This window comes from Mytilus galloprovincialis, chromosome 4 (assembly GCF_965363235.1).
Source record: "Mytilus galloprovincialis chromosome 4, xbMytGall1.hap1.1, whole genome shotgun sequence".
Lineage (NCBI taxonomy): Eukaryota > Metazoa > Mollusca > Bivalvia > Mytilida > Mytilidae > Mytilus > Mytilus galloprovincialis.
In genome coordinates, this window is record NC_134841.1 from 88225473 (window position 1) to 88250275 (window position 24803).

At 34.5% G+C, this 24803-nt stretch overlaps 1 protein-coding gene across 1 annotated transcript; it reads right to left on the reverse strand.

Moving 5' to 3' along the window:
* Nucleotides 1-820: 820 nt before the first annotated feature.
* LOC143073776 (leucine-rich repeat-containing protein 3-like) lies at nt 821-23033 on the reverse strand. The gene is made up of 4 exons (XM_076249532.1): nt 22959-23033; nt 9777-9952; nt 6790-6861; nt 821-896 (listed from the first exon to the last, which is right to left on the reverse strand). Exons 1-4 carry the CDS (start codon nt 22962-22964, stop codon nt 821-823), a joined length of 330 nt encoding a protein of 109 aa, XP_076105647.1. The 5' UTR covers nt 22965-23033.
* Nucleotides 23034-24803: the final 1770 nt, after the last annotated feature.

Genomic DNA, 24803 nt, shown 5'->3' on the forward strand with positions numbered 1-24803 from the left:
TATGGGTTGATCATCTAAAAGTGTTTATCAACGAAAGTTCGAGTGTGCAGGATAAGAGCGGTTACATGATAAATCCCGTGACTTAGAGGATTGCTGGCGATATTATAATAATCGAAGGCTGCATTCAAACATATAAACCCAAAAAGAAAGTACAGGAACATTTCAGAAAGAAAAGGTGTTGAAAAGCAACAACAAAAAGAAATAACTGTGTTTTCTAATGGAGGGATGTATGTCCTGATTAATACATCACACGGGTTTCAGGACTAGACGACAAATCCATCGAGAATTTTGTTTTTGTTCCCGCACTATATGAACAAGTTTTAAAAAAATACGACATATTGATATATATATATTTATAACCTTACAGTACAAACAAACGTGAAGCTATGCAAAAGGGAAACTATTTCAGTAAATATTGAATGACTTCATAGAAATAAACTGTGCATGAAATCATATACCGGGGAACCATTCTTGTCATTTTTAAAAGGCAGAAGCAGTACATTTACTACTCTTAGTGTTGCTGTTAAAAAATTTGATGGTAACATAAGGCATACAGTACACAAGCGTTAAGAAGGCATATTAACAAGGTCCTCTTAGAACTAAGACAATTCATAAGCTGTACGTTTTATTACATCTAAACGGATAAACCCCTGGTATAATTTATATATTCAGTTTGTTTTTTAATGGAAAACTAAAACGTTACAGCTGATTTTTTTTTTTATTTCTTATCAATTAGAACTTATATTGTAAACATCACTTTTAATTATAAAGAAGGTTATTAGAGGAAATTTTAAAAATCATTACATTAAATATATCATACTTACAATTTCTCCAAGCCTGAACTTTCATCAAAAGCATTGTTTTCTATCTTTGACACCTTGTTATAGCTAATTTGGCTAAAGTTCAAATATAAATATTCTCTTCATATATTTATATATATATATACATAATTATTCTAAATATAAGCACAATAATGTTAAATCTGGAAATATGGGGAAGCAAATTTGTTATTCCTCACCTGGATTCGAACTCATTGATAATACCGCCAGCACTGTTTCCAACACTCTAGACTACTTGACCACATAGACTGAATAAAAATTCAGCTTTCGGTCTTGTTTATAGCCCTGTCTTAGCAACTTTTGAGAAAGCAGTATTCCTCGCTTAACAAAATCAACGTACTTTGAGCTAGCTCTAAAGTACGTATTAATTGAGACACATACACTCCATATGCTGGTGCCGCTAGGATGTTGCTAAACAGATATGGAAAGTTGACTATAGGAAAATAAAATCTTCGCGTTTGTCATAAATCTTGGTATTCAACCTACCATCAGTAGTCATTTCGAGAAAAAGGTCTAAATATGAAGCAGATATATCTGTGTCGGTAGTATCTTTAATTTCAAGTTCACTTGGATATACTAAATGTAAGTAATCACTTAATCTATTATTGTTAAGAGACAGTACATCATTAATATACCGAAAGGTGAAATTAAAAGACTGGGCTAATTTCTTTTCTCCTTTCAAGCCCTTGGATAAATTCTGCTTCAGGAATATAAAAACACGTCTGCAAGTAGAAGAGCGCAATTGGTACCCATTGGGATTCCAATAGTCTGTTGGCACATATCCAATATCATTTGTGAAACGGTTATTCCATAACGGTCAACCAACTCGTGATGGCGTCCGTAAAATTTACGAAGGGATGATTTCAACTTCACCATTTGGAACTCTTGGTTTAAAAACTTCCTTGTAAGCAGCAACCCTCTATCAAGAAAATCATGATAGGACATGCAAGTACGAGAATATTGTATCAATTGGGAGATATATACCCCGTATGCAGGTGCTGCTGCAATGTTGCTACTTAGAAATGGAAAGTTAACAATTGGAAAGCATCTCTTTTGTCGTAAAGTTTTGTTTTCAACCTACCCTCATTGTCAATTTCGAGATGTTGGTCAAGATATGAGGCCGACTTAACTGTATCTGTAGTATCCTTTATCTCTAGTTCGATGGGATAGATGCGTTCAATATAGTCACCAAATTTTGAACTATTTAGTGAAAGAACATCATCTGTATAGCGGAAAGTAGAGATAAAGGATATTGCTAACTTCTTATCTTTCTTCATAAGAAGTTCCTGTATGAAGTCAGCCTCATAATAATACAGAAACAAGTCGGCAAGAGAGGTCACAATTAGTGTCCATTGGAATGCCGACAGTCTGTTGAAAAAACACGTCCTCCGAACGTAACGAATATGTTGTCAAGCAAGAAATCAAGCATCTTGATAATGTCAGTTTTAGAGAACTTTTTGTTTGAATCAGAGTGATCTTTTTAATCCTGGTATCTATGATGAGTTTATTTCCAAAGTAGGATTTATCCCTTCCTCAGACAAGATACTTGTATCTACGTTGGCCGTTCTTTTTTATGAAACAAAGCAATACCAACTCTTTCAATTGTCTTTTAGTTTGGAATGAGGAGGAATACTTGTGTAAAGTGTAGAAAAGTCAAATGTTTTAATACTATTACAAGATGGAAGAGAGTTAGATTGCATATACTCTAAAAGATCTTTAGAATTTTTAAGTATCCACATCTGATTCACGCCACCTCTTAAATAGGCAGTTTCACAATAACTTTGAAGCCCGTCTTTGATTGCTGATAAAATAGATGTTAATAATGTAGAAAGAGGTTTCGTGGAGCACTTGGAAGACCCAGCAATATACCGTTGTTTGTAAGGACACTTATGTAGTTTAAGTATTCAATACAGTGATGGAAGATCCAGTTCTTCATTTTTGGTTGAAATTCCAAAGGAACATAGAACAGACCTATAATTATCCAGGATTGCCTCTTTGGTAAGTGTCGTGAGGGTATATGTTGAGTTTCCAAGTGAATTGTTAATACCTAATTCGTTTATCAAGTAATGAGTTTTACACACAAAAAAACGATGTTGTTAGGGGCTTTATCTGCGCGGACAACAACATATTTGTCATGGAGGTAGGATAAGTGTTTTGCAACATTTGGGTCTTTAAAGATTGACGTAGTATGGGCATTGATAGACCCATTCAGTTTCTCAATTCTGATATGTATCAACGACATCACTGCCTTAATCCATTCTGAAAGAGTGTCTACGTCTTCCTTCTCGCGCTTTGCCCATTGCCTGGCATAATCCTTAACTGAATCCATTAAATAGTTATCAAAGGTACCAGGATTATAATTTAGTACGCCAGACACGCGTTTCGTCTACATTAGACTCATCTGTGACGCTCATTTCAAAATATTTATAAAGTAATTTAAGTACAAAGTTGAAGAGCATTGAAAATTTGAAAGTTGTATTTCCAATTGTTGGAATAGTCTCACAATATTTCGGACCTTTTAATAACACATTTCGAAGGGAAGTGTTATTAACAATGTTGAAGTCACCGGTAATAACGTGGCCAGCCGGATTATATGTGAATTGGGAACTAGCACAAGTGCAATCCGGAGGTTTTGATTTGAAATTGTCAATATTGAAATCCTACAAAACCTGTTTGTAATTGAAAATTTTAGTTGCAAAAGGTTTGGTATAGGTATAAGAAATGATTGGTACAGACTGATCTTTGAAATAAGGAGGTATTTTCGATTGAACTAATGTATGATGAAGGATATTGCCTAAGTTTACGCCATCGAGATCTTTGTTGGCAAAGGAAAGATTAAGGAAAGATCTTTTCTCTTTTTCATTTTTTCCAATGCGGACTGGCATTGTATTTATAAACAAATCCACATCCTAGGCTATGTATTTGACCAAAACATCAGTCTGGGGGAGTGGATAAGATAAAAATTTCAAAATGTGAAAAATGTGAAATAATGCTGTAATTTAGCTTCTCCAATGTAGGTGTCAAATCTTTGTCAATATTCTCATCTTTGTACATATCTAATAGGTTACAATTTACTAAATAAAGCACAGCCATTTGCACGGGATTGAATCTGTCTATCTGTGATTTGTTTGTTATACAATTCGTATATTTTTGTCTTGAAAGCACTGTGATTAAAGTATCATGCAAGCAAAACTTTTGTCTTCAAAAGTATTTTTTTTTATTAAGGTCCAATATTTTACAGAATGGACTGTTATCGGCTTATATCCCTTACAAACAAAAAATGCTTAATTTTCTGTGGAATAGTAAAGAACCAAGCCCAAGAATCATCATGCAAAGCCATGAGATCTTTAATACTTAAATGATATTGTACTCTTATTTAACAAAGTTAATTATTTATGTTTGTTGACATGACCTCTTAGATCTATATATTTACCATTTTATTGCACTGTTTGTGTATAATAATTATTAAGTGAAAAAATAATTTTCTTTGAAAAAATACAGTAAACAATTTATTTTAGTATTTAATATGTAAATACCTTTATTCAGATTCATGACAGTTGTTGAAAAGTAAAGAAATTTACATAAAGATATGAAAATCATCGTTGAAGCAATATACTAGTACACAAATATTTAAAATTTTCGGTTTTATGTATATTTTCTTTACGTTTTGAGCATTACCTTTTTTTAGGCATTGCATTGCCAACATATCATGCCCTTCTATACTGTTTTTTATGACCTTGCTGTATCAATGAGATATCTTAAGTCATTTGAAGATGTGTTTGTTAAACTTCAACAGTACGTCATCATAGTGTTAGAACACAGGCAATTGTACCTTATAACAATTGAGAATAAAAACGGGGGGAATGTGTTTAGACATCAAGCCGACAAATGAGAAGAAAACAACTCAAGGTCATCAATGAGTCTTTTAAAAATCTCACATACAGATGTTGGTATCAGTTGTCCTCTAAACGTACTTTTACTTGTCTATGATATTTTTTAATCTATATTTAAAATTAAGAGGATGTGGTATGAATGCAAATACAGTGGAGATCTCTACTAACCTCCTATCACATTTGTCAGGAGAACTGTTCTATGACCATCCTGACACCTTTTAGACAGTTCAAACTTAAAACTGATTTTGTCAGTTTTACATGGAACTGATTACACCAGTTCTATCTATAACTAATCCTGACAGTTTTAGACAGTTCTACGACTAGAACAGTTCTACGATTAGAACTGATTTGATCAGATCTCCGGCAAGAATTTATTTAGTCAGTTCTATCCATAGAACAGTTTTAAGAAATCTTTGTCTTAGATATAAATAAATCCAAAGAAAATAATATATTACAAAATGTTCATAACAGCACTTTTTTTTGATCATTTCTCGTTACGTCCATAACTGTTCTCCAATCCTGACAGGTTTGGTCATTTCTAGGTCTCATATCACCAATTAAAAGTCCCTATCTGTTCAACCAAATTTTGCAATTTTCACAGCTTTCTAGATATAAGTTTAACTTCATAGAAACCAGGTATGTCCTGAATTGTACATGTATCAGCTTTCTACGTGCCAATTTTCACCATACCTTAAAGCCTTCTAACAAAATAACTGACCTGCGAACAGAGGTACTCCAAAGTTAACCCCTGGTTTTCTAGAAATCTTAAATTAGTATACTATGGAGCGCATTAATCCTCAATTTTTAATGCAAACTCATAGACAAGCTAAGTTTGGCTCAAAATGGTCTAGATATATTTTTCTTTCACTAAAAGTTTCATTTCTGCAAATTTGTCGGTTAGTTTAAGTAAACAAGGACATCAAAAGCACTATTTTGTGTCAGAGTAGGGCTACTTTCACATACGTTCTAAATTGGAGGGAGTAATTGGTGGTGTGACACCTCTACGACTTGAACAGTTTTAGACAGTTCTGCGGACAGTTTTACGGTTAGAACTGATTTAGTCAGTTCTGCTGACAGTTACACGATAAGACCTGATTTGGTGAGTTCTGCTGACAGTTCTACGACTAGAACTGATTTTGAAAGTTTTACATAAAACTGATCCTGACAGTTTTACCTAGAACTGATTTGGTCAGTTCTACCTAAAAGAATAGTTCTATGACAGATTATTCTGACAGTTCTAATAAGAGATTAGAAGTGATTAACACTGTAAGGCAACTCTCCAACAGTATTTTCTTTTTTTCAGATACGAATAGAACATAAAAATACACGCATGAATCTGTCGACTATTGTTAATATTGAAAAACTTAAAAATTTCCATTGGTTTGAAATATATATTGTATGACTAAGTTAGATCAAAAACTTGAAAGGTTTAAAGAGTTTACAATTAGCACGAGGAAACATAGTAAATCTCTGCTTCGCCTCGGTTGACATATTTTTGTTCGAGATTACAATCTGCTCTATTGTCCACTCAGTTATGTAATATTTTTACATTTGCACATTGCTGTCAATCTAATGCGATAAGCTAATTCCGGAATTGATATTGAGTTGTGTTGTTACACCTCTGTCGTACGTATAGAGAGTTGAACGATAAAAAAACATGTGTATCCGTGCTATATTCTTTAACTATTCTTCGTCTAGTGGTTGTCGTTAGTTGATGTCTGTCATTTTTGCGATCTGTTAATTATTTTATAAGAAACCATGCCGGTTGTTTTTTTCGTTGAACATTTTACGCATTTTGTCATTTTGGTGCCTTTTATAGCTGACTATACGTAAAGGGTTTGTTAGTTCGTTAAATTGAGACCATACAGTGCCCTTCTTTTTTTATTATGTCCTCGACATTTGGGGAGTAGCTGTGCAAAAAAATCCAGCTATCAACCATGCCCGGAAGCGAGATGCTATAGAGTTGTTCAAGTTCGAAAAATGATTCCTGTTTGAAACCCTTCTATTTTGAGTTTGTCGAATAAATAAATAAACTCAATGTTAGATCAAATACTTACATTAAGTCCAATAATGGCATGTTAATAAAAGCTCCAGCATGAATCACTGATATTGAGTTGCTATTGATATATCTTCAATAAAAATATAATACACTGTAAAAAAATTAAAACTAAATTCATAACAATCATATTGTTTTCAAACTGCATCATTTTTCATTGCAGTATTTTGACTAAATTTAATTTGTTACGCTAATTAAGTATTCATAAGATCACCGTATTTTTTCACCAAAGACTTTCTTTCTTAATCAAACCTGAAATACAAATGTATATGCATGACTCGTATAACTTAAAAATCCGTAAGGGATTCCGCGAAACCCCTGTGTCTTACCTGGGATTGCTATTGTCAGTGTAAAACTGTAATATTGAAATAAAAGGGAGTTCATTTATCAGTACAATACAGAATTAAAAAAAAACCAACCTTTTATTGAGATGCTATTTTTGGTCTTGAAGATTAGCCGTTGCATGTCAAAGTTTCATAACAATCCATGAAGATTTACAAAAAAGTAAAATCACAAAAATACTGCACTCCGAGGAAAATTCAAAAAGAAAAGTCCCTAATCAAAAGCTCAAACAAATCAAATGAATTGATAACAACTGTCATATTCCTGACTTGATACAGGCATTTTCTTATGTTGAAAATGGAAGATTCAACCTGGTTTTTATAGCCAGCTCAACCTCTCACTTGTATGACAGTCGCATCAAATTCCATTGTATTGACAACGATGCGTGAACAAAACAAACAGACACAATAGGCAACAATGTAAAAAATAAGGTAACAGCAGTCAACATTTTGTTATCATCTTTATCACTATAAAAACAAAATAAAATGTAATAAAGAAGCAAAACAAAAAAGCATTCATCAAATTTAACAACCTAATTCATTGCGTATTATTCGATTTTATTTATCAATGAAAAATCCACCCATAAAGGATTGAAAGATTTTAAGTACTGAGACCGAATCTTTACCCTGAAAAGTGAAATAAAAAATATTAACTCCAAGGAAAATTAAATAAAGGAAAGTCCCTAATCAAATTACAAAAGTAAAAGCTCAAACACATCAAACGAATGGAAAATAACTGTCATATACAAATTTATCATGTCAAAAACATTTAATCTCAGACTAAATTTGAATGTTAACTGTAAAAAAAAAATCCATCTATCAGAAAACTACAAAAAATGTGAAAAGAAAATATTTTCAAATGTTTGCTTCCGACATTATCTGTTTATCATTAAAAAGCTTTTGCCAAAGTTTCATAGAACTCTACGAAGGTTTGTAAATTTTTTTAACCCCCATACTGTATTCACTTATCAACTGTACAAAAATCTAAGTTCAGTAACCGGTAAATAACGGAAATTGCAAATAAATATACCTAAAATGCTGTGGACACAGCATTAAGGTCGTAAACAATCTTATTTCCTAATTTCTGAAAATAGCATCTGGCGTATATACAAAATTTAGTCCTGGTATCTATGATGAGGTTATTTCCATGTAGGTTCGAAAAAATTATTTAGTTGGCGTTTGTGTTTATGTTTCCATTCAGTGTCTCTGTTATTCGTTGTTTTCCTCGGTTTTAGTTTCTTACCCGGATTTATTTTCTCTCGATCGATTTATGACTTTTGAACAGCGGTATACTACTGTTTTTTTTTATTTATTCATGTATAAAAAGCCTCAATATAAGACTAATTCTGAATGTTCACTGTAAAAGTAAATTAATCGATATAAGAAGATGTGGTATGAGTGACAATGAATGAGACAACTCTCCATTCAATAAGTCATTTAATCAGTAAAATACTATAAGCAATAGGTCTTGTATATTAGATGTATGGAAGGACTGTCAGGTGTACATGTTCAGCTGGCAGGTGTCATTTGACATTGACCTCATTGTCATGGTTCAGAGGTTATAGTTAAGTTTTTGTGTTTTGATCTGTTTTTCTTATACTGTTTGCAATAGGTTTACTATATTTGGTGTATGGAATGATTGTAAGGTATACATGTCTAGCAGGCAGATGTCATCTGACCTTGATCTCATTTTCATGGTTCAGTGGTCAAAGTTAAGTTTTTGAGTTTTGGTCTTTTTTCTATTTCTATATGCAAAAGGTCAACTATATTGGATGTAAGGAAATATTTTATGATCTATATGTGAGTCGCACAAGTTTTATTTGACCTTGTCCTCCTTTTCACGGTTCATTGCTCCGTGTTAAGATTTTGTGTTTTGGTCAGTTTATCATAATCTATAAGCAGTAGGTCAACTATATTTGTTGTATGGAAGAATTTTTAGCTACCTGGTATGGTTCATCTGACCTTGACCTCCTTTTCATGGTTCATTGTTCAATGTTTAGGTTTCTTGATTAATGTGAAGTTTATGTGACAGTTGTAATAAAGCTTTATATTGAGGACTATCAACATAATATCAATGATTAGTAAAGAAGGCGAGACATTTCAGCGTGTGCACTCTTGTTGAAATGAATTTAAGCAAAATCGTAATAATTTCAGCGACCAGTTACGATATAACACAGTAGGTAAAGTGTCCTGCTGGATTGTGTTATTTTAGTCTGATTTTATCAGGTATTTTTGAGTGAATATTATCAAAAATGTGAACAGACAGACAACTATTCTGGTAAGCTGTTAAAGGTGCTAGAACCTAATATACAAGATCACGCAATAGAGATAAGTATTTGTGATAGAAATATTTAAACAGCCATACATTATTTTGTTTTAAAAACGTTTAATTCAGCCTTACAATGGATATTTCAAAATAATTTAATACACATACCAATGCAAATCGGATAGTTATTTCATTGTCAGTCCTACCACATCACATTATCTTTATATTGAGCACCATTGTTTAACGTAATAAGTAAAGTATTGTAAAAACCCGAAGCCATTTATTTATTGGCGATCAACTTATACAATCGTATTTAAGAAAACAAACCCATTTATCTTGTGCAAGACATATATTTTCTGTGATTTTTTAAATTAGACTCACAGTCGGTAGGTATCATTTGGTAGGTTTAGCGGAATGCTTTGTAATTCTTTAGTCTGGCATTGTACAGTTCTACCATTGGTAGCTGATGAACACGAACATTGCACTGGACAGCCGTTCACATTTTCTGTCGTTAGAGCAACCACCCATAAGATCAAAATCAACCTTCGTACAAACAACTGCAATAAAACAATCCAAATAAATACAATTTTCATGAAAAGTATCTGTGTTGCAATGCAAAAGAAATACTGTTTAGATTTTAAGTCATAATATGATTCTTCAAATCTATTATATCTATTATCTAATATATAAAATCAAATAAATATATATATATATATATATAATATACAAATATTAGATATTTCGGATAACAGATATCCTTCTTCAATAATAGCACGATGTCAAATGAATCATGTCAATATATTCAAACTGAGATACTTTTTCTAAATCTTGAATTTATACAATTTAAGCGAACACCACAGACGCTGATACAATTTTAAAATTTCCAAACACGGCGCAAAGATTACTAAGATATGCCAAATGAAAGTAGTTATTTTCGTTGTGAACTGGCACAACTCTAGATTTCCGAAGGTTGTGACAGTTGAGATGTTATAACTGCATTGAGGGCAGTCCTCAAACAAAAAAATCAAAAATGTCCTAACCGATCCAGGATGGTATAAATTAGACAACGGTAGGGCAATTACAACAGAAACTACATATTTAAGCCTCCCAAACGAATAGCAGTCTAATAATGATTGAAAAAATAAGTTTTATATAATGAGGTAAAATAATTGAACGTGGCAACGTACTTATACATCATCCCGAATCAATGGAAACCTGTAATTTAAACTGTTATTTTTAAAAATAATTTCGAACTGTAAAGCCAGTACTAAATCCGGCGTTGTTTGAAACAGGTGGTCACAGGAAAATGAAGGACTCGTTCTATGTTTTTTCATTTATGCCCTCTGGGGAAACTGTCCGTAACTTTCTTATCCAAAATCTTTCCCGAGCGACTCTGTCGACCTTCGACCAACCCTCGTTGTGGTCTATGATTGTGATGGTAAGGTTTTTTTAGATCAGCTTGTGTGTGTCCAGGTGATCTCAAATGACGACTTACGGGTAGGTCGGGCTTGCAAGTGTAGTCACTTCGATGACCATTCATGCGTTTGTTAAATGGCTGCTCTGTCTCGCTAACATACTGCATGCCACATCGACACTGAAGGAGGTATACAACATTCTGGGTTTTGCAAGTTACATTGCAATATATAGTGTACACAGACCCAGTCGAGTGGCAAGTGAATGTTTGAGTATTCAGTATTTGTTGACAAGTCAGGCAACGTCTGTTACCACATGACTTGCACCATCCTGCAATTGAACAGCTTTTATTTGAGGAGACGTCAGCTCTAACAAATAAATCTTTCAGACTTGCTGGTCTCCGAAAAGCTAAGACAGGAGGATTGGGAAAGATCTTGGATAATTTAGGGTGTTTGGCAATAGTTTGCCAATTGGCACGGATCAAACGTGAAAAATTATTAAAGGCTGGATTGTATGTAAGAACAAACGGGACTATTTTGCTGCGCTTCTTCCGTTTGTACTGTAAGAGGTCATTGCGGCTGTTATTGTTAGCGCGCGCAAACCCCTTATCTATGTCCAATTTCTTATAACCTCGTTTTGTCAAAAATCCGCGAAGTTCCTGTAACCGTTTCGTGACAGCCTCCTCAGAGGAGCAAATCCGCTTGACTCTGAGAGCTTGACTGTACGGGATACTTTTTGTGCAGTGTTTGGGGTGACAGCTTTGGGGAGAAAGGTATTGATGTTTATCTGTGGGTTTACAATAGAGGTCTGTTGATATGACACCGTCCTTTATAGATGTGGTTGTGTCCAAGAAAGATATCTTAGAGTCGGAAATTTCATACGTAAATTTAATTGAATGGTGGGCATTGTTTGCATGTCTGATGAAATCATCCAGTTTTTGTTGAGATTCAATCCATTTCATGTCAACATCATCAATGAAACGGAACCAAGACAAAGGTTTGGATAAAGATGCTGCAATAATTTGTTTTTCTAATTTGCCCAATAAAATATTGGCGTAAGACGGTGCCATTTTCGTCCCCATCGCTGTCCCGTTAATTTGAAGGTAATGGTCACCATTAAAGGTGAAATTGTTGCATTTCAGGACCAGAGTTAGTAGCTGGACTAAACATTCAGTAGGTGGTTCTAAAATGTTGCGAGAGTCCCATATTTCCCTACAAGATTGTATGCCGTCATCATGAGGTATGTTGGTATACAATGAGGTGACATCTAAAGTGACAAGGAGGGTTTCCGGAGGAAGAGGGTTCATGGATTCCATTTTACGAAGATAATCTGTAGTGTCTTGAATGTGGGAAGGAAGATTTTCTACATGAGATCTTAAATGAAAATCGACGAATTCCGAGATTTTCTCAGTCGGATGGCCGTTTGCGGATACAATGGGTCTACCAGGGTTGTTAACCTTGTGTATTTTGGGAAGAAGATACAATCGACCAGGCTTGGCATTCTCTGGCTTTAAATAACCAATTGTATCCTCATCTATGTGACCGTCATTGTACATGGTTTGTAACGCAGTGATAATTTTGGAGCTAAACTCGGAAGTAGGGTCATAGTCTAGCTTCTTATAAAATCCCTCATCAGAGAGCTGACGCACTGCTTCCGCGATGTAGTTAGCTTTGTCCATTATCACAACGGCACTGCCCTTGTCTGCTGGTTTTATCACAATATCATCTCGGTTTCTCAGCGATTGTATGGCTTTTTTCTCGTCAGGAGAGGTGTTGTAAAATGACGAGTACTTGTTGCTAGCTAGATGAACAACATCCGATTTGATTTTGTCGATAACATCTTCCAATGTAGCAGATTTACTAGGTTTTGGAATCCATGAACTCTTCTTTTTAAAATGCGGAATTATGATTTCTTCCTCCGAGTCAGACGTGTCTGTGTCTTCCTCATTATCCACATCTTTATCCTTGTTACCAAAATATTCTTTGATTCTGAGGGTTCTAGCAAAGTTATCAAGGTCATCTCCCAGTTTCATATTATCTATGCTATTGGGAGTAGGGCAAAAATTCAAACCCTTGGACAAGACTTTAGTTTCGTCCTCAGATAAAGAGACTGAGGATAAATTGACAACCGTGTTGTTGGGAATTTTTGCCCTACTCCCAATAGCATAGATAATATGAAACTGGGAGATGACCTTGATAACTTTGCTAGAACCCTCAGAATCAAAGAATATTTTGGTAACAAGGATAAAGATGTGGATAATGAGGAAGACACAGACACGTCTGACTCGGAGGAAGAAATCATAATTCCGCATTTTAAAAAGAAGAGTTCATGGATTCCAAAACCTAGTAAATCTGCTACATTGGAAGATGTTATCGACAAAATCAAATCGGATGTTGTTCATCTAGCTAGCAACAAGTACTCGTCATTTTACAACACCTCTCCTGACGAGAAAAAAGCCATACAATCGCTGAGAAACCGAGATGATATTGTGATAAAACCAGCAGACAAGGGCAGTGCCGTTGTGATAATGGACAAAGCTAACTACATCGCGGAAGCAGTGCGTCAGCTCTCTGATGAGAGATTTTATAAGAAGCTAGACTATGACCCTACTTCCGAGTTTAGCTCCAAAATTATCACTGCGTTACAAACCATGTACAATGACGGTCACATAGATGAGGATACAATTGGTTATTTAAAGCCAGAGAATGCCAAGCCTGGTCGATTGTATCTTCTTCCCAAAATACACAAGGTTAACAACCCTGGTAGACCCATTGTATCCGCAAACGGCCATCCGACTGAGAAAATCTCGGAATTCGTCGATTTTCATTTAAGATCTCATGTAGAAAATCTTCCTTCCCACATTCAAGACACTACAGATTATCTTCGTAAAATGGAATCCATGAACCCTCTTCCTCCGGAAACCCTCCTTGTCACTTTAGATGTCACCTCATTGTATACCAACATACCTCATGATGACGGCATACAATCTTGTAGGGAAATATGGGACTCTCGCAACATTTTAGAACCACCTACTGAATGTTTAGTCCAGCTACTAACTCTGGTCCTGAAATGCAACAATTTCACCTTTAATGGTGACCATTACCTTCAAATTAACGGGACAGCGATGGGGACGAAAATGGCACCGTCTTACGCCAATATTTTCATGGGCAAATTAGAAAAACAAATTATTGCAGCATCTTTATCCAAACCTTTGTCTTGGTTCCGTTTCATTGATGATGTTGACATGAAATGGATTGAATCTCAACAAAAACTGGATGATTTCATCAGACATGCAAACAATGCCCACCATTCAATTAAATTTACGTATGAAATTTCCGACTCTAAGATATCTTTCTTGGACACAACCACATCTATAAAGGACGGTGTCATATCAACAGACCTCTATTGTAAACCCACAGATAAACATCAATACCTTTCTCCCCAAAGCTGTCACCCCAAACACTGTACAAAAAGTATCCCGTACAGTCAAGCTCTCAGAGTCAAGCGGATTTGCTCCTCTGAGGAGGCTGTCACGAAACGGTTACAGGAACTTCGCGGATTTTTGACAAAACGAGGTTATAAGAAATTGGACATAGATAAGGGGTTTGCGCGCGCTAACAATAACAGCCGCAATGACCTCTTACAGTAAAAACGGAAGAAGCGCAGCAAAATAGTCCCGTTTGTTCTTACATACAATCCAGCCTTTAATAACCTTTCACGTTTGATCCGTGCCAATTGGCAAACTATTGCCAAACACCCTAAATTATCCAAGATCTTCCCCAATCCTCCTGTCTTAGCTTTTCGGAGACCAGCAAGTCTGAAAGACTTATTTGTTAGAGCTGACGTCTCCTCAAATAAAAGCTGTTCAATTGCAGGATGGTGCAAGTCATGTGGTAACAGACGTTGCCTGACTTGTCAACAAATACTGAATACTCAAACATTCACTTGCCACTCGACTGGGTCTGTGTACACTATATATTGCAATGTAACTTGCAAAACCCAGAATGTTGTATACCTCCTTCAGTGTCGATGTGGCATGCAGTATGTTGGCGAGACAGAGCAGCCATTTAACAAACGCATGAATGGTCATCGAAGTGACTACACTTGCAAGCCCGACCTACCCGTAAGTCGTCATTTGAGATCACCTGGACACACACAAGCTGATCTAAAAAACCTTACCATCACAATCATAGACCACAACGAGGGTTGGTCGAAGGTCGACAGAGTCGCTCGGGAAAGATTTTGGATAAGAAAGTTACGGACAGTTTCCCCAGAGGGCATAAATGAAAAAACATAGAACGAGTCCTTCATTTTCCTGTGACCACCTGTTTCAAACAACGCCGGATTTAGTACTGGCTTTACAGTTCGAAATTATTTTTAAAAATAACAGTTTAAATTACAGGTTTCCATTGATTCGGGATGATGTATAAGTACGTTGCCACGTTCAATTATTTTACCTCATTATATAAAACTTATTTTTTCAATCATTATTAGACTGCTATTCGTTTGGGAGGCTTAAATATGTAGTTTCTGTTGTAATTGCCCTACCGTTGTCTAATTTATACCATCCTGGATCGGTTAGGACATTTTTGATTTTTTTGTTTGAGGACTGCCCTCAATGTAGTTATAACATCTCAACTGTCACAACCTTCGGAAATCTAGAGTTGTGCCAGTTCACAACGAAAATAACTACTTTCATTTGGCATATCTTAGTAATCTTTGCGCCGTGTTTGGAAATTTTAAAATTGTATCAGCGTCTGTGGTGTTCGCTTAAATTGTATAAATTCAAGATTTAGAAAAAGTATCACAGTTTGAATATATTGACATGATTCATTTGACATCGTGCTATTTTTGAAGAAGGATATCTGTTATCCGAAATATCTAATATTTGTATATTTTATAGTTATTTAATGGTGATGTTGTACCCTTTTTGACTTGTTATATATTATATTTTGTAGTGTACAGAATCATATTACATGATCCATCGCCCTGTAAGATTGATCGTTGACTATTTATTCAGTCATTTTATATATATATATATATATATATAACATAGTAAATTTGAGTACCGTTGTGCAAATCTTTAGACTGATATATATATATATATATATCAGTCTAAAGATTTGCACAACGGTACTGATATAAGATGTTATAATACGAAAATGTTGTTATTAAATCGTGCTGACAAATATTTCGGCTCAACAAATGGCCTTCTTCAAGTGTCACAAGTTTTAACAATACTGATACATAATGTATAAGGTGTAAAAATAGATCAGTAATAATACAGGTAAGTTTTGGTCGATTGATTTTTAATCCAAAAGCCTGAATATCATAATATAAACAAAACACTATAAATCAATATACGTGACTGTGTATATTAACAATAAAAATGAGTGAAAAAACAAAAACGCTAGTATTTCTTATTGATGCCGTTTGGATGATGTACATTAAGTTCCTTTATCCAAAAGCTTTCCCGAACCTGTCGCTGGGCATCACTCCAGTGAATATTCTGTTCAATCACTAGAATTTTCATGCGGTTAAAGTCATCAGGTTTGTGACCCGACTGTCTGAAGTGCTGAGAAACTGGGAGAAGTGGCTTCTTAGAGATATCACTCCTATGGCCATTGAGGCGTTTGTGGAAAGGCTGCTTTGACTCACCAACATATTGGAGGCCACAAACCGAACATTCTAGTATGTAAACAACATTCATACTTTTGCAGGTAACATTGCAAAATATCTTATAGTTGTTTTCGGTTGCCTTACTGTGAAATGTTGATGAATGCTGCATCTGTAGGCAGCATTTGCAGCGTTTTTCTTCACACGAACGACATTCTCCAGAAGTACTTCTATTATCAGACACTTCAGCCCGCACCAGCAGGTTCCGCAGACTACTAGGTTGCCTAAAAGCTATCATTGGAGGCTCGGGAAAAATCTTGGATAGTTTGGAATTCTTTTCAACTGATTTCCAATGCTCACGAATGACACCAAAGCTGTTTTTGAGAGATGGGTGGTAAGTAAGAACACATGGAGTCCTTTTATTTTTCTTTTTAACTTTGTATTCCAATAGTTCACTCCTAGGATTCCAAACTATCCATTTTCCATTCTATATGTCTTTAGTTTAAGATACTATTTTGACTATCTTTCCATTGTATTTGTCTTGAGTTAAATAGTGTTTTTTATTGCATCAACTGTCTTCGGATGAAGAAACTATCTGGATATAAAACGATAGATAATTTCCACTCAGTGAAGACTGGGCCATCTTTTTACTTTTCCACCTCAAACATCAATAAAAATGGTAACCATGTTACTGATCGTTAAATCAGGCTTCAAAGGACATTTTTAGGTTGCTTTCAATTGTTGGTGTGTAATTGTAATATCAAGAAACTTCATCGTAGAATTGAGTTATACACCATATTTATATATATATCGTAGCACCATATAAACAAGTTTCTTTTGAATAAGACCGTTGTGCAAATCTTTAGACTGATATAATTTTTTCCTTATCTGCATAGTATCGCCTATTCTAGACGATCCGGTACATAGTAAATTTGCTGGTTGGTCCTTTTTATAGACTTTTATATATATATAAGTATATAGAACAATGCCATCTTACATTCAAGATACAACAGATTATTTGAAGAAAATGGATTCATTAAATCCCTTACCAAACAACACAATTTTGGTATCAATGGATGTGTCTTCTTTATACACAAATATTCCCAAAAATGAAGGAATAGTCGCTTGTGAACAAGTATGGAATAATCGTAAAGATAAACATCCCCAACAAGCTGTCTGGTTCAGTTGCTGAGACTAGTGCTCGAAAACAACAATTTTGTATTCAACGACCAGCACTACTTGCAGGTTGACGGTACCAGTATGGGAACCAAAATGACACCTTCTTTTGCCAACATTTTCATGGGAAGTCTCGAAGAACGCATCCTTTCGAATGTACCATACAAACCCTTGTCTTGGCTCCGTTATAAAGATGACATCGACATCAAATGGAACGAAACTGCAGAACGTCTGCAAGAATTTCTCGATTTCTGTAACAACTTTCATCAATCGATAAAGTTCACATCTGAAGTTTCAAATGAGAAAATTGCGTTTCTCGACACCACCATAACTTTAGAAAATGGAGTCATTACAACCGACCTTCACACAGAAAAAACGAAAGACACCAATTTCTCTCTCCGAAGAGTTGTCACGCGAAACAATGCTCCCGGAGCATTCCGTACAGCCAAGCCATCAGGTTAAAACGGATTTGTTCATCGAAATCAAAATTAAACCATCGTTTGGGGCAACTCAGACAGCAACTTAAATCAAGAGGTTATAAGAACAAAAATATTTCAGAAGCTTTCGGTAAAGCAAAAGAAAAAGACAGAACAAACCTACTTGAATACAAAGAAAAGACGGCCCAGACAAATAAAACCCCGTTTGTTGTTAGCTTTCATCCTGACCTGACAAATCTTTCATCCATTGTCCACAAACACTGGCGTCTTATTAAAAATGATCCTTCCTTAAAAGAGATTTTTCCATCACCTCCCGTTATGGCTTACCACAGACCCAAAAACCTCAAAGATATTCTAGTAACATCTTAATTTCCTAAACAGGAGATATCAACAATCGGAGGTTATAAACCATGCGGAAGGGGCAACTGTAAGTGCTGCAAAGTCGCCAACATCGAAACCCAATTCGTCAGCACAGTCACAAAGAAAAAATACAACATTTTTATCTTATGTGTCGTTTGTTTTCTCTTATTTTTGAGTGTAAATTCACATTGCGATAAGACGTGTCACGGTACTTGTCTATCCCAAATTCATGTATTTGGTTTTGATGTTATATATATATGTTATATTTGTTATTCTCGTGGGATTTTGTCTATGTGTGTTACATTTTAGTGTTATGTCGTTGTTCTCCTCTTATATTTAATGCGTTTCCCTCGGTTTTAGTTTGTTACCCCGATTTTGTTTTTTGTCCATGGATTTGTGAGTTTTGAACAGCGGTATACTACTGTTGCCTTTATTTGGCATTGTACTTTATCTCTACAAACACATATTTCATCTTGCAAGAAGATATTGAAACTTCAATTCAGCAGTTAATTGGTTTAATCTGCTCGTTAGCTTTTCTCATGTCCCATTTTCAGAACCTATTGAAGCCTTGGTTTAAAGGTAGCTAGGGACAATCGGTCTAGATCTTTAAGGAAATGTGTAAATTTCGAGGGTAATATTTAAGTGAAATTTATAAGACTTCTCATGTTAATATAAAAAAAAATCTATGTTTTGTAATATTAATTGCTGTTTGTTTTTTTAATTAGGATAATTTTGTTTTGATTATTTTTTTCAACTTTGCCTCATAACTCATGTATAAAGGGTAATAACTCAGATACAGCAATTTTTATAAAAGAATGTGTTGTGAATTCATATATCTATACTATTAAACGAGAAGACCTCATTTTGTGTGTCGCTTCTCTTCTTTCCACAGTACATTAATCTTCATACCTCTTTGTCCTATAGGTACAGTGCATAATCGCATTTGTCATCCATTCATATGATTATTCAGATTGAGTTATTTTGGGAGAAAAACGAGAAAAAAAGCCGTCCGGATATGTTTCCGTCATTGGACGAAGTTTTAAGTCAGATTAGACTTCCGGTTTGCGTTTTTCTGTATGCTTTGAACCTACATATACAGTCAAACCTGATTAAACCGGACCCTGAATAAACCGGTTTCCTGTCCATTCCGGCCGAAAATGAAAGTCCCATATTTTTCCATTCAAAATCTTTGTTAAAATACCCTTTGTAAACCGGACCCTGTGTATTCCGAATTCCGGTCTAATTATGAAGTCCCAATACTCTTAATTACATTAATTATTACCTGTCAAAACCGGGTTTCTAATTAATTTCAATGATCGATATCCAATCAAAACATATTTCATTGTTTATACAATATGGCTTTTCGTGATAATCAATTAGTCAGGTGTCAAACTGTGAACCTACAATCGTACAGTAGGGAGCTGTATTATTTATTAAAATATTATAAACGTGTCAATTAAACGAAAAGACACACCGAATTTATCTTGGATTGAACTTACGTTTTAACTTGGATAAACAAATTAAAATCGCGGAGTAAGAAATTCACATCGTAATTTCGAAATCCTGGGTTCCCTGTTGTGAACCCCTAAACAAATGACCTTGATAATGAAAAACACCCGGATGACAACAATCAATGGATATTGTACAGTGTATGACAACGTTTCGAAAGTGATGAAATTACGTTTGAAAATATTCTGGCTTTTTAATCGGCCATTCCAACATTTCAAATTATTGATCATGGGAGTAAATCGAAACTTTCGTCCTACAATCCAAACAACTCGAGCATTATGATGCAAATGCAAACAATGAAAAACGAAGTGAAAGTACTTTAATTCAAATCAGATATAATTTACAAACAGAGAGAACTTTTACATGCAAAATGTCGGACGTCACAAGTCATTAACTTCCGGTCAAAACGGAAACCTGAATAAACTGGCTCACTGTCCAAACCGGCCCTTTTATATAGTCCCGTAGCCGGCCGGTTTATACAGGTTTTACTGTACTACGAATAAAGTGTATTTTTTGTCTGATATCATTTTCAAGTTTACTATCCACGGCGGTCACAGAGTTTATTAAATAGAGAGGGTCTGTATAATATATCAATGACCGCCGTGGATCGAAAGTAAAAAAGAAATACACTTTATTTATAGTAATGAATGAAAGGGGGAGGGGCAGCACCTTTTCGGGACGTCGGGAACGGGTGCTTTTAAGATAAAAAATTTCAGGATTGACCATTTCGGGATCCGGGATTTCTTTTTTCGAATTTTGGGATGTCGGGATATTTAATTTTTATTAAATTCTGGACCTCGGGATATCGGGATCAGGACCCCTCCGCCCCTCTTTTATGAAATTTCATAATACACAGATAAGCGCTAAAATTATTCATGTATTATTAAAATTAATAGAGAACAAACAAAAAAATGTATTTTTTTGTGTGGAAAAAGGAGGAGCCGGGATAGAAAAACAATTATCCGGTCCCAAATTACCTATGACTTTTGATACCTTTTCTGAAATTCTCCAGTCATTAAATTTTTTACAAAAATTTATTGATTACAAAAAAAGAAGATTTGGTATGATTGCCAATGAGACTGCTCTCCACAAGAGAACAAAATGACACCGAAATTAACAACTAAAGGTCACCCTACGGACTTCAACAATGCAGAAAGCCGATATCGCATAGTCAGATATAAAAGGCCCCGAAATGACAATGTAAAACAATTCAAATGAGAAAAGTAACGGCCTTATTTATGTACAAAAAATGAACGAAAACAAATATGAAACACATAAACAAACGACAACCACTGACTTGAATGTTCATAATATACTAATGTATGTTCATAATGAAATTGAAATAGGAATTTTGGAAATAAAGGAGGAGGGTTAAAAATATTATTTTCCTGTCCCCAAGTACCTATGACTTTTGATACTTTTCCTGAAATTCTCAAGTCATTAAATCTTTTACAAAATTCTTCCTACAACACTTTGCATACTTTCAACCACTGTCTGAATGCCCGCGATTTCGCGGGTGTGTTCTAGTTTAATTATAAAGCAAGAAAACGAATCCGGGGGCCTATTGTTTCTTTTTTCTAACTGAAAGCATATTATTAGAGCTATCATGTCAAATTTTATCTTAAAACTCTATACATTTTATCACACACAGAAGATATAAAAAAAAAATGATGATGTGGCATGATTGTCAATGAGATAACTCTCCACAAGAGACCAAAATGACACAGAAATTAACAACTATAGGTCACCGTAGGGCCTTCAACAATGAGCAAAGCCCATACCGCATAGTCAGCTATATAAGGCCCCGAAATGACAATGTAAAACAATACAAAAGAGAAACTTCATGAATAATAGAAAAACAAAGGATATAGGATAACGAAAAAAAAGCATAAAAACAGCAGCGGTTTTAGTACTGTTTTACATATCAAATTCACCGTGATGCCTTCAACACAGAGCAAAAACCTCTCAACTCAATGTCAGTTTTAGGCCTTCAACACTGAGCAAAATCTCACAACTCACTGAAAGTTTAAGACGACACAGCACAAATTAGTCTATACAAAATCTGGCAACTTTGCACATTATGTAGCGTAAGAAAAAACCTGGTAATCCATTTTTTTTCCAATTTTGAAAAAAGCCTTATATAAATTACATTTTGACAAATTAAATACAGAAATCTAAAGATTTTAATTAAGACCCTACCACCCACCCCACAACTACCTCAAAAGTTTATCGTTGTCTGAATAGATACTCCTTCTGGGTAAGTGAGGACTTTCATAGTTGAGGTTTGTCATACTAATATATTGGCTTTAGTTGTTAAGCTTAAGTTTAGATTTTAGCCTAGTAAATCACTTTCTCATATGTTTTTTTTTATTGTATTGACTATCAGAATATTTTGATAAAACTTGTCGAACATTCTTTTAAATTGTCATAACATTTTGTTCTTGAAAATACAGAATGTACAGATTGATTATGTCCTAACATGTACGGCATGGTAACTTGACATTTTGACTTGTAAACCTGCTCTTACTGATTCTAGAACACAAACAAATTCACATAAAAAGCAGACAGGTTCGCTTCTGAATTTAACTTCAAAACCTATCCTGCACAAAGTTTACTTCGACTCCGACATCTATGATTGAACCATACTTGTTTTATAGTAAATTTTTGGTGTCATTGTTTATCAATATAATCAATAAAGTACCACTAAAAATTTGCTCTGGAAATACAATTATGGCCTGAAATGTCTTAACATTCCTTATAAATATTATAACATATTAATTTAAAATATAACTCAAGGTTATAAGCAAAGTCACCAACCTTTACTATTTCAATTCTTTTTAAATGAAGAGTTTTAAAAAAAGACATTTTGAAGATTGAGCAATATCTACCAAAAATAATTAACCTTATACAAATTGTGTTCTTTAAAATACTAGTATATGAGGAATAATTGATAAATAAAAAGCAAACCTTTGTTTTATTAATCAAACTAATCAATTTGATTTCTGTGTTTCATTGTATAGTAAGAGTATTTAATATAATATTTTATACTTACATTCATGTTACTTATTTGGTCAATGAATTTTCATTCCATATGGAATAAATATCTACAACACAGGGAAGTATTTATCATATAGATTATATTCTTTTGTGATTCTTTTTTAACAAGGTCTATTTCAGACTGTATAGATGTTTTTGTAATTTTAACAGTCCAACCATATCATAACAAATTTTAAATACTTCATTGAATAAAAAGGTGAATAATATCATATTATGTCCTGTATTGCTAATAACAGAATTAAGTAAAAGGAGAATCTCGAATTACTCACAGTTATGTTTTCTTCCTAGATGACAGAATGATTGGATTGGAGGAAGTCCATTTTAAAAATCACATATATATTCCAAAATGTATTTACAGAATTGTCAAAATTATTGACAGTGACGAAGGCTATTCATCAGCCGGATTATCTGTTAACTCGATTTTATAAAATCATCTTCGTATTTTAACATCTTATATTAGTACCGTTTCGCAAGTCTCTTGACTTATAATTATATTCATATAAATAACAAATCTAAACAAAAGATATTCTTGAACAAATGTTAAATATTTCGGATAACTTATATCCTTCATCAGTAAGATGTCAAATGAATCTTTTCTTGACATGTGGTAGTAAAACTGAAATAATAGTCTTGATTGAAATACAAATTATCACTGGTAATAATTTTTTTCAATATTGATGTTTTGGAAGAGGAATTAACTCCTTCACACTGTAAGAGTCCAGTACAGAAGCCTGAGTTACAGGAAACAATTAATGGTAGTAAAATGAGTGATGGTAGAGAAATGAGTGACCCATTCTATGTTTTTTTTATAAATGCCCTCTGGGGAAACTACACGTATATATGCATGTATATAGGGTACATGACATCGGACTTCTCTTGAACTGAATTTTAATGTGCGTATTGTTATGCGGTTACTTTTCTACATTGGCTAGAGGTATAGGGGGAGGGTTGATATCTCATAAACATGTTTAACCCCGCCGCAATTTTGCGCCTGTCCCAAGTCAGGAGCCTCAGGCCTTTGTAAGTCTTGTATGATTTTTAATCTTAGTTTCTTGTGTATAATTCGGAGTTTAGTATGACGTCCGTTGTCACTGAACTTGTATACATATTTTTTTAAGGGAGCAGCTTAAGTACGCCTCCCGTTATATTGAAGAGTCATTGGTGGCCTTCGGCTGTTGTCTGTTCTATGGTCGGGTTGTTGTCGCTTTGACATATTCCCCATTTCCTTTCTCAATTTTATTATACATGATGGCAATGATGTATAGTTGAAAGTAGATGATATACCTTTCATATCAGCTATTTCGTCAGTCGTAAAGGATGATCATTTTACTTACTATGCCACAACATCAAATTTTAGTTTTATGGTAGTTAACTTATCATCGTTTACGACAGACAAAATAGCTGATCTGATAGGTTAACCATCTACTTACACCTTGTACTGTGTTCCAAGCCTAGATAAAGCCAATGAGGAAAGGCATTACATCGACCACTGAAAACTCTATTTTTATATAGCCTAGGTGGTCGAGGGTGCTGGATACGGTGCAGGCGGTGATAACACGATGTCATATATACGGAAGCCGATAGCATGTCGTAATTTGGACATAACATGTCGTCATTACGACATCGCTATGTCGTAATTTCGACAGAACATGTAATAACGATATCACTATGTCGTAATGACGACATCGCTATGTATATATAAGAATATGTATTATGATTGCATAGAGACTAAATGACACAGAAAAAACAACTATAGGTCATCATAATGCCCCCAATAATAAGAAAAGCCCCGCATAGTTAGCTGTAAAAGAGGGTCTAAAGATACCACAGGAGAGTCCCC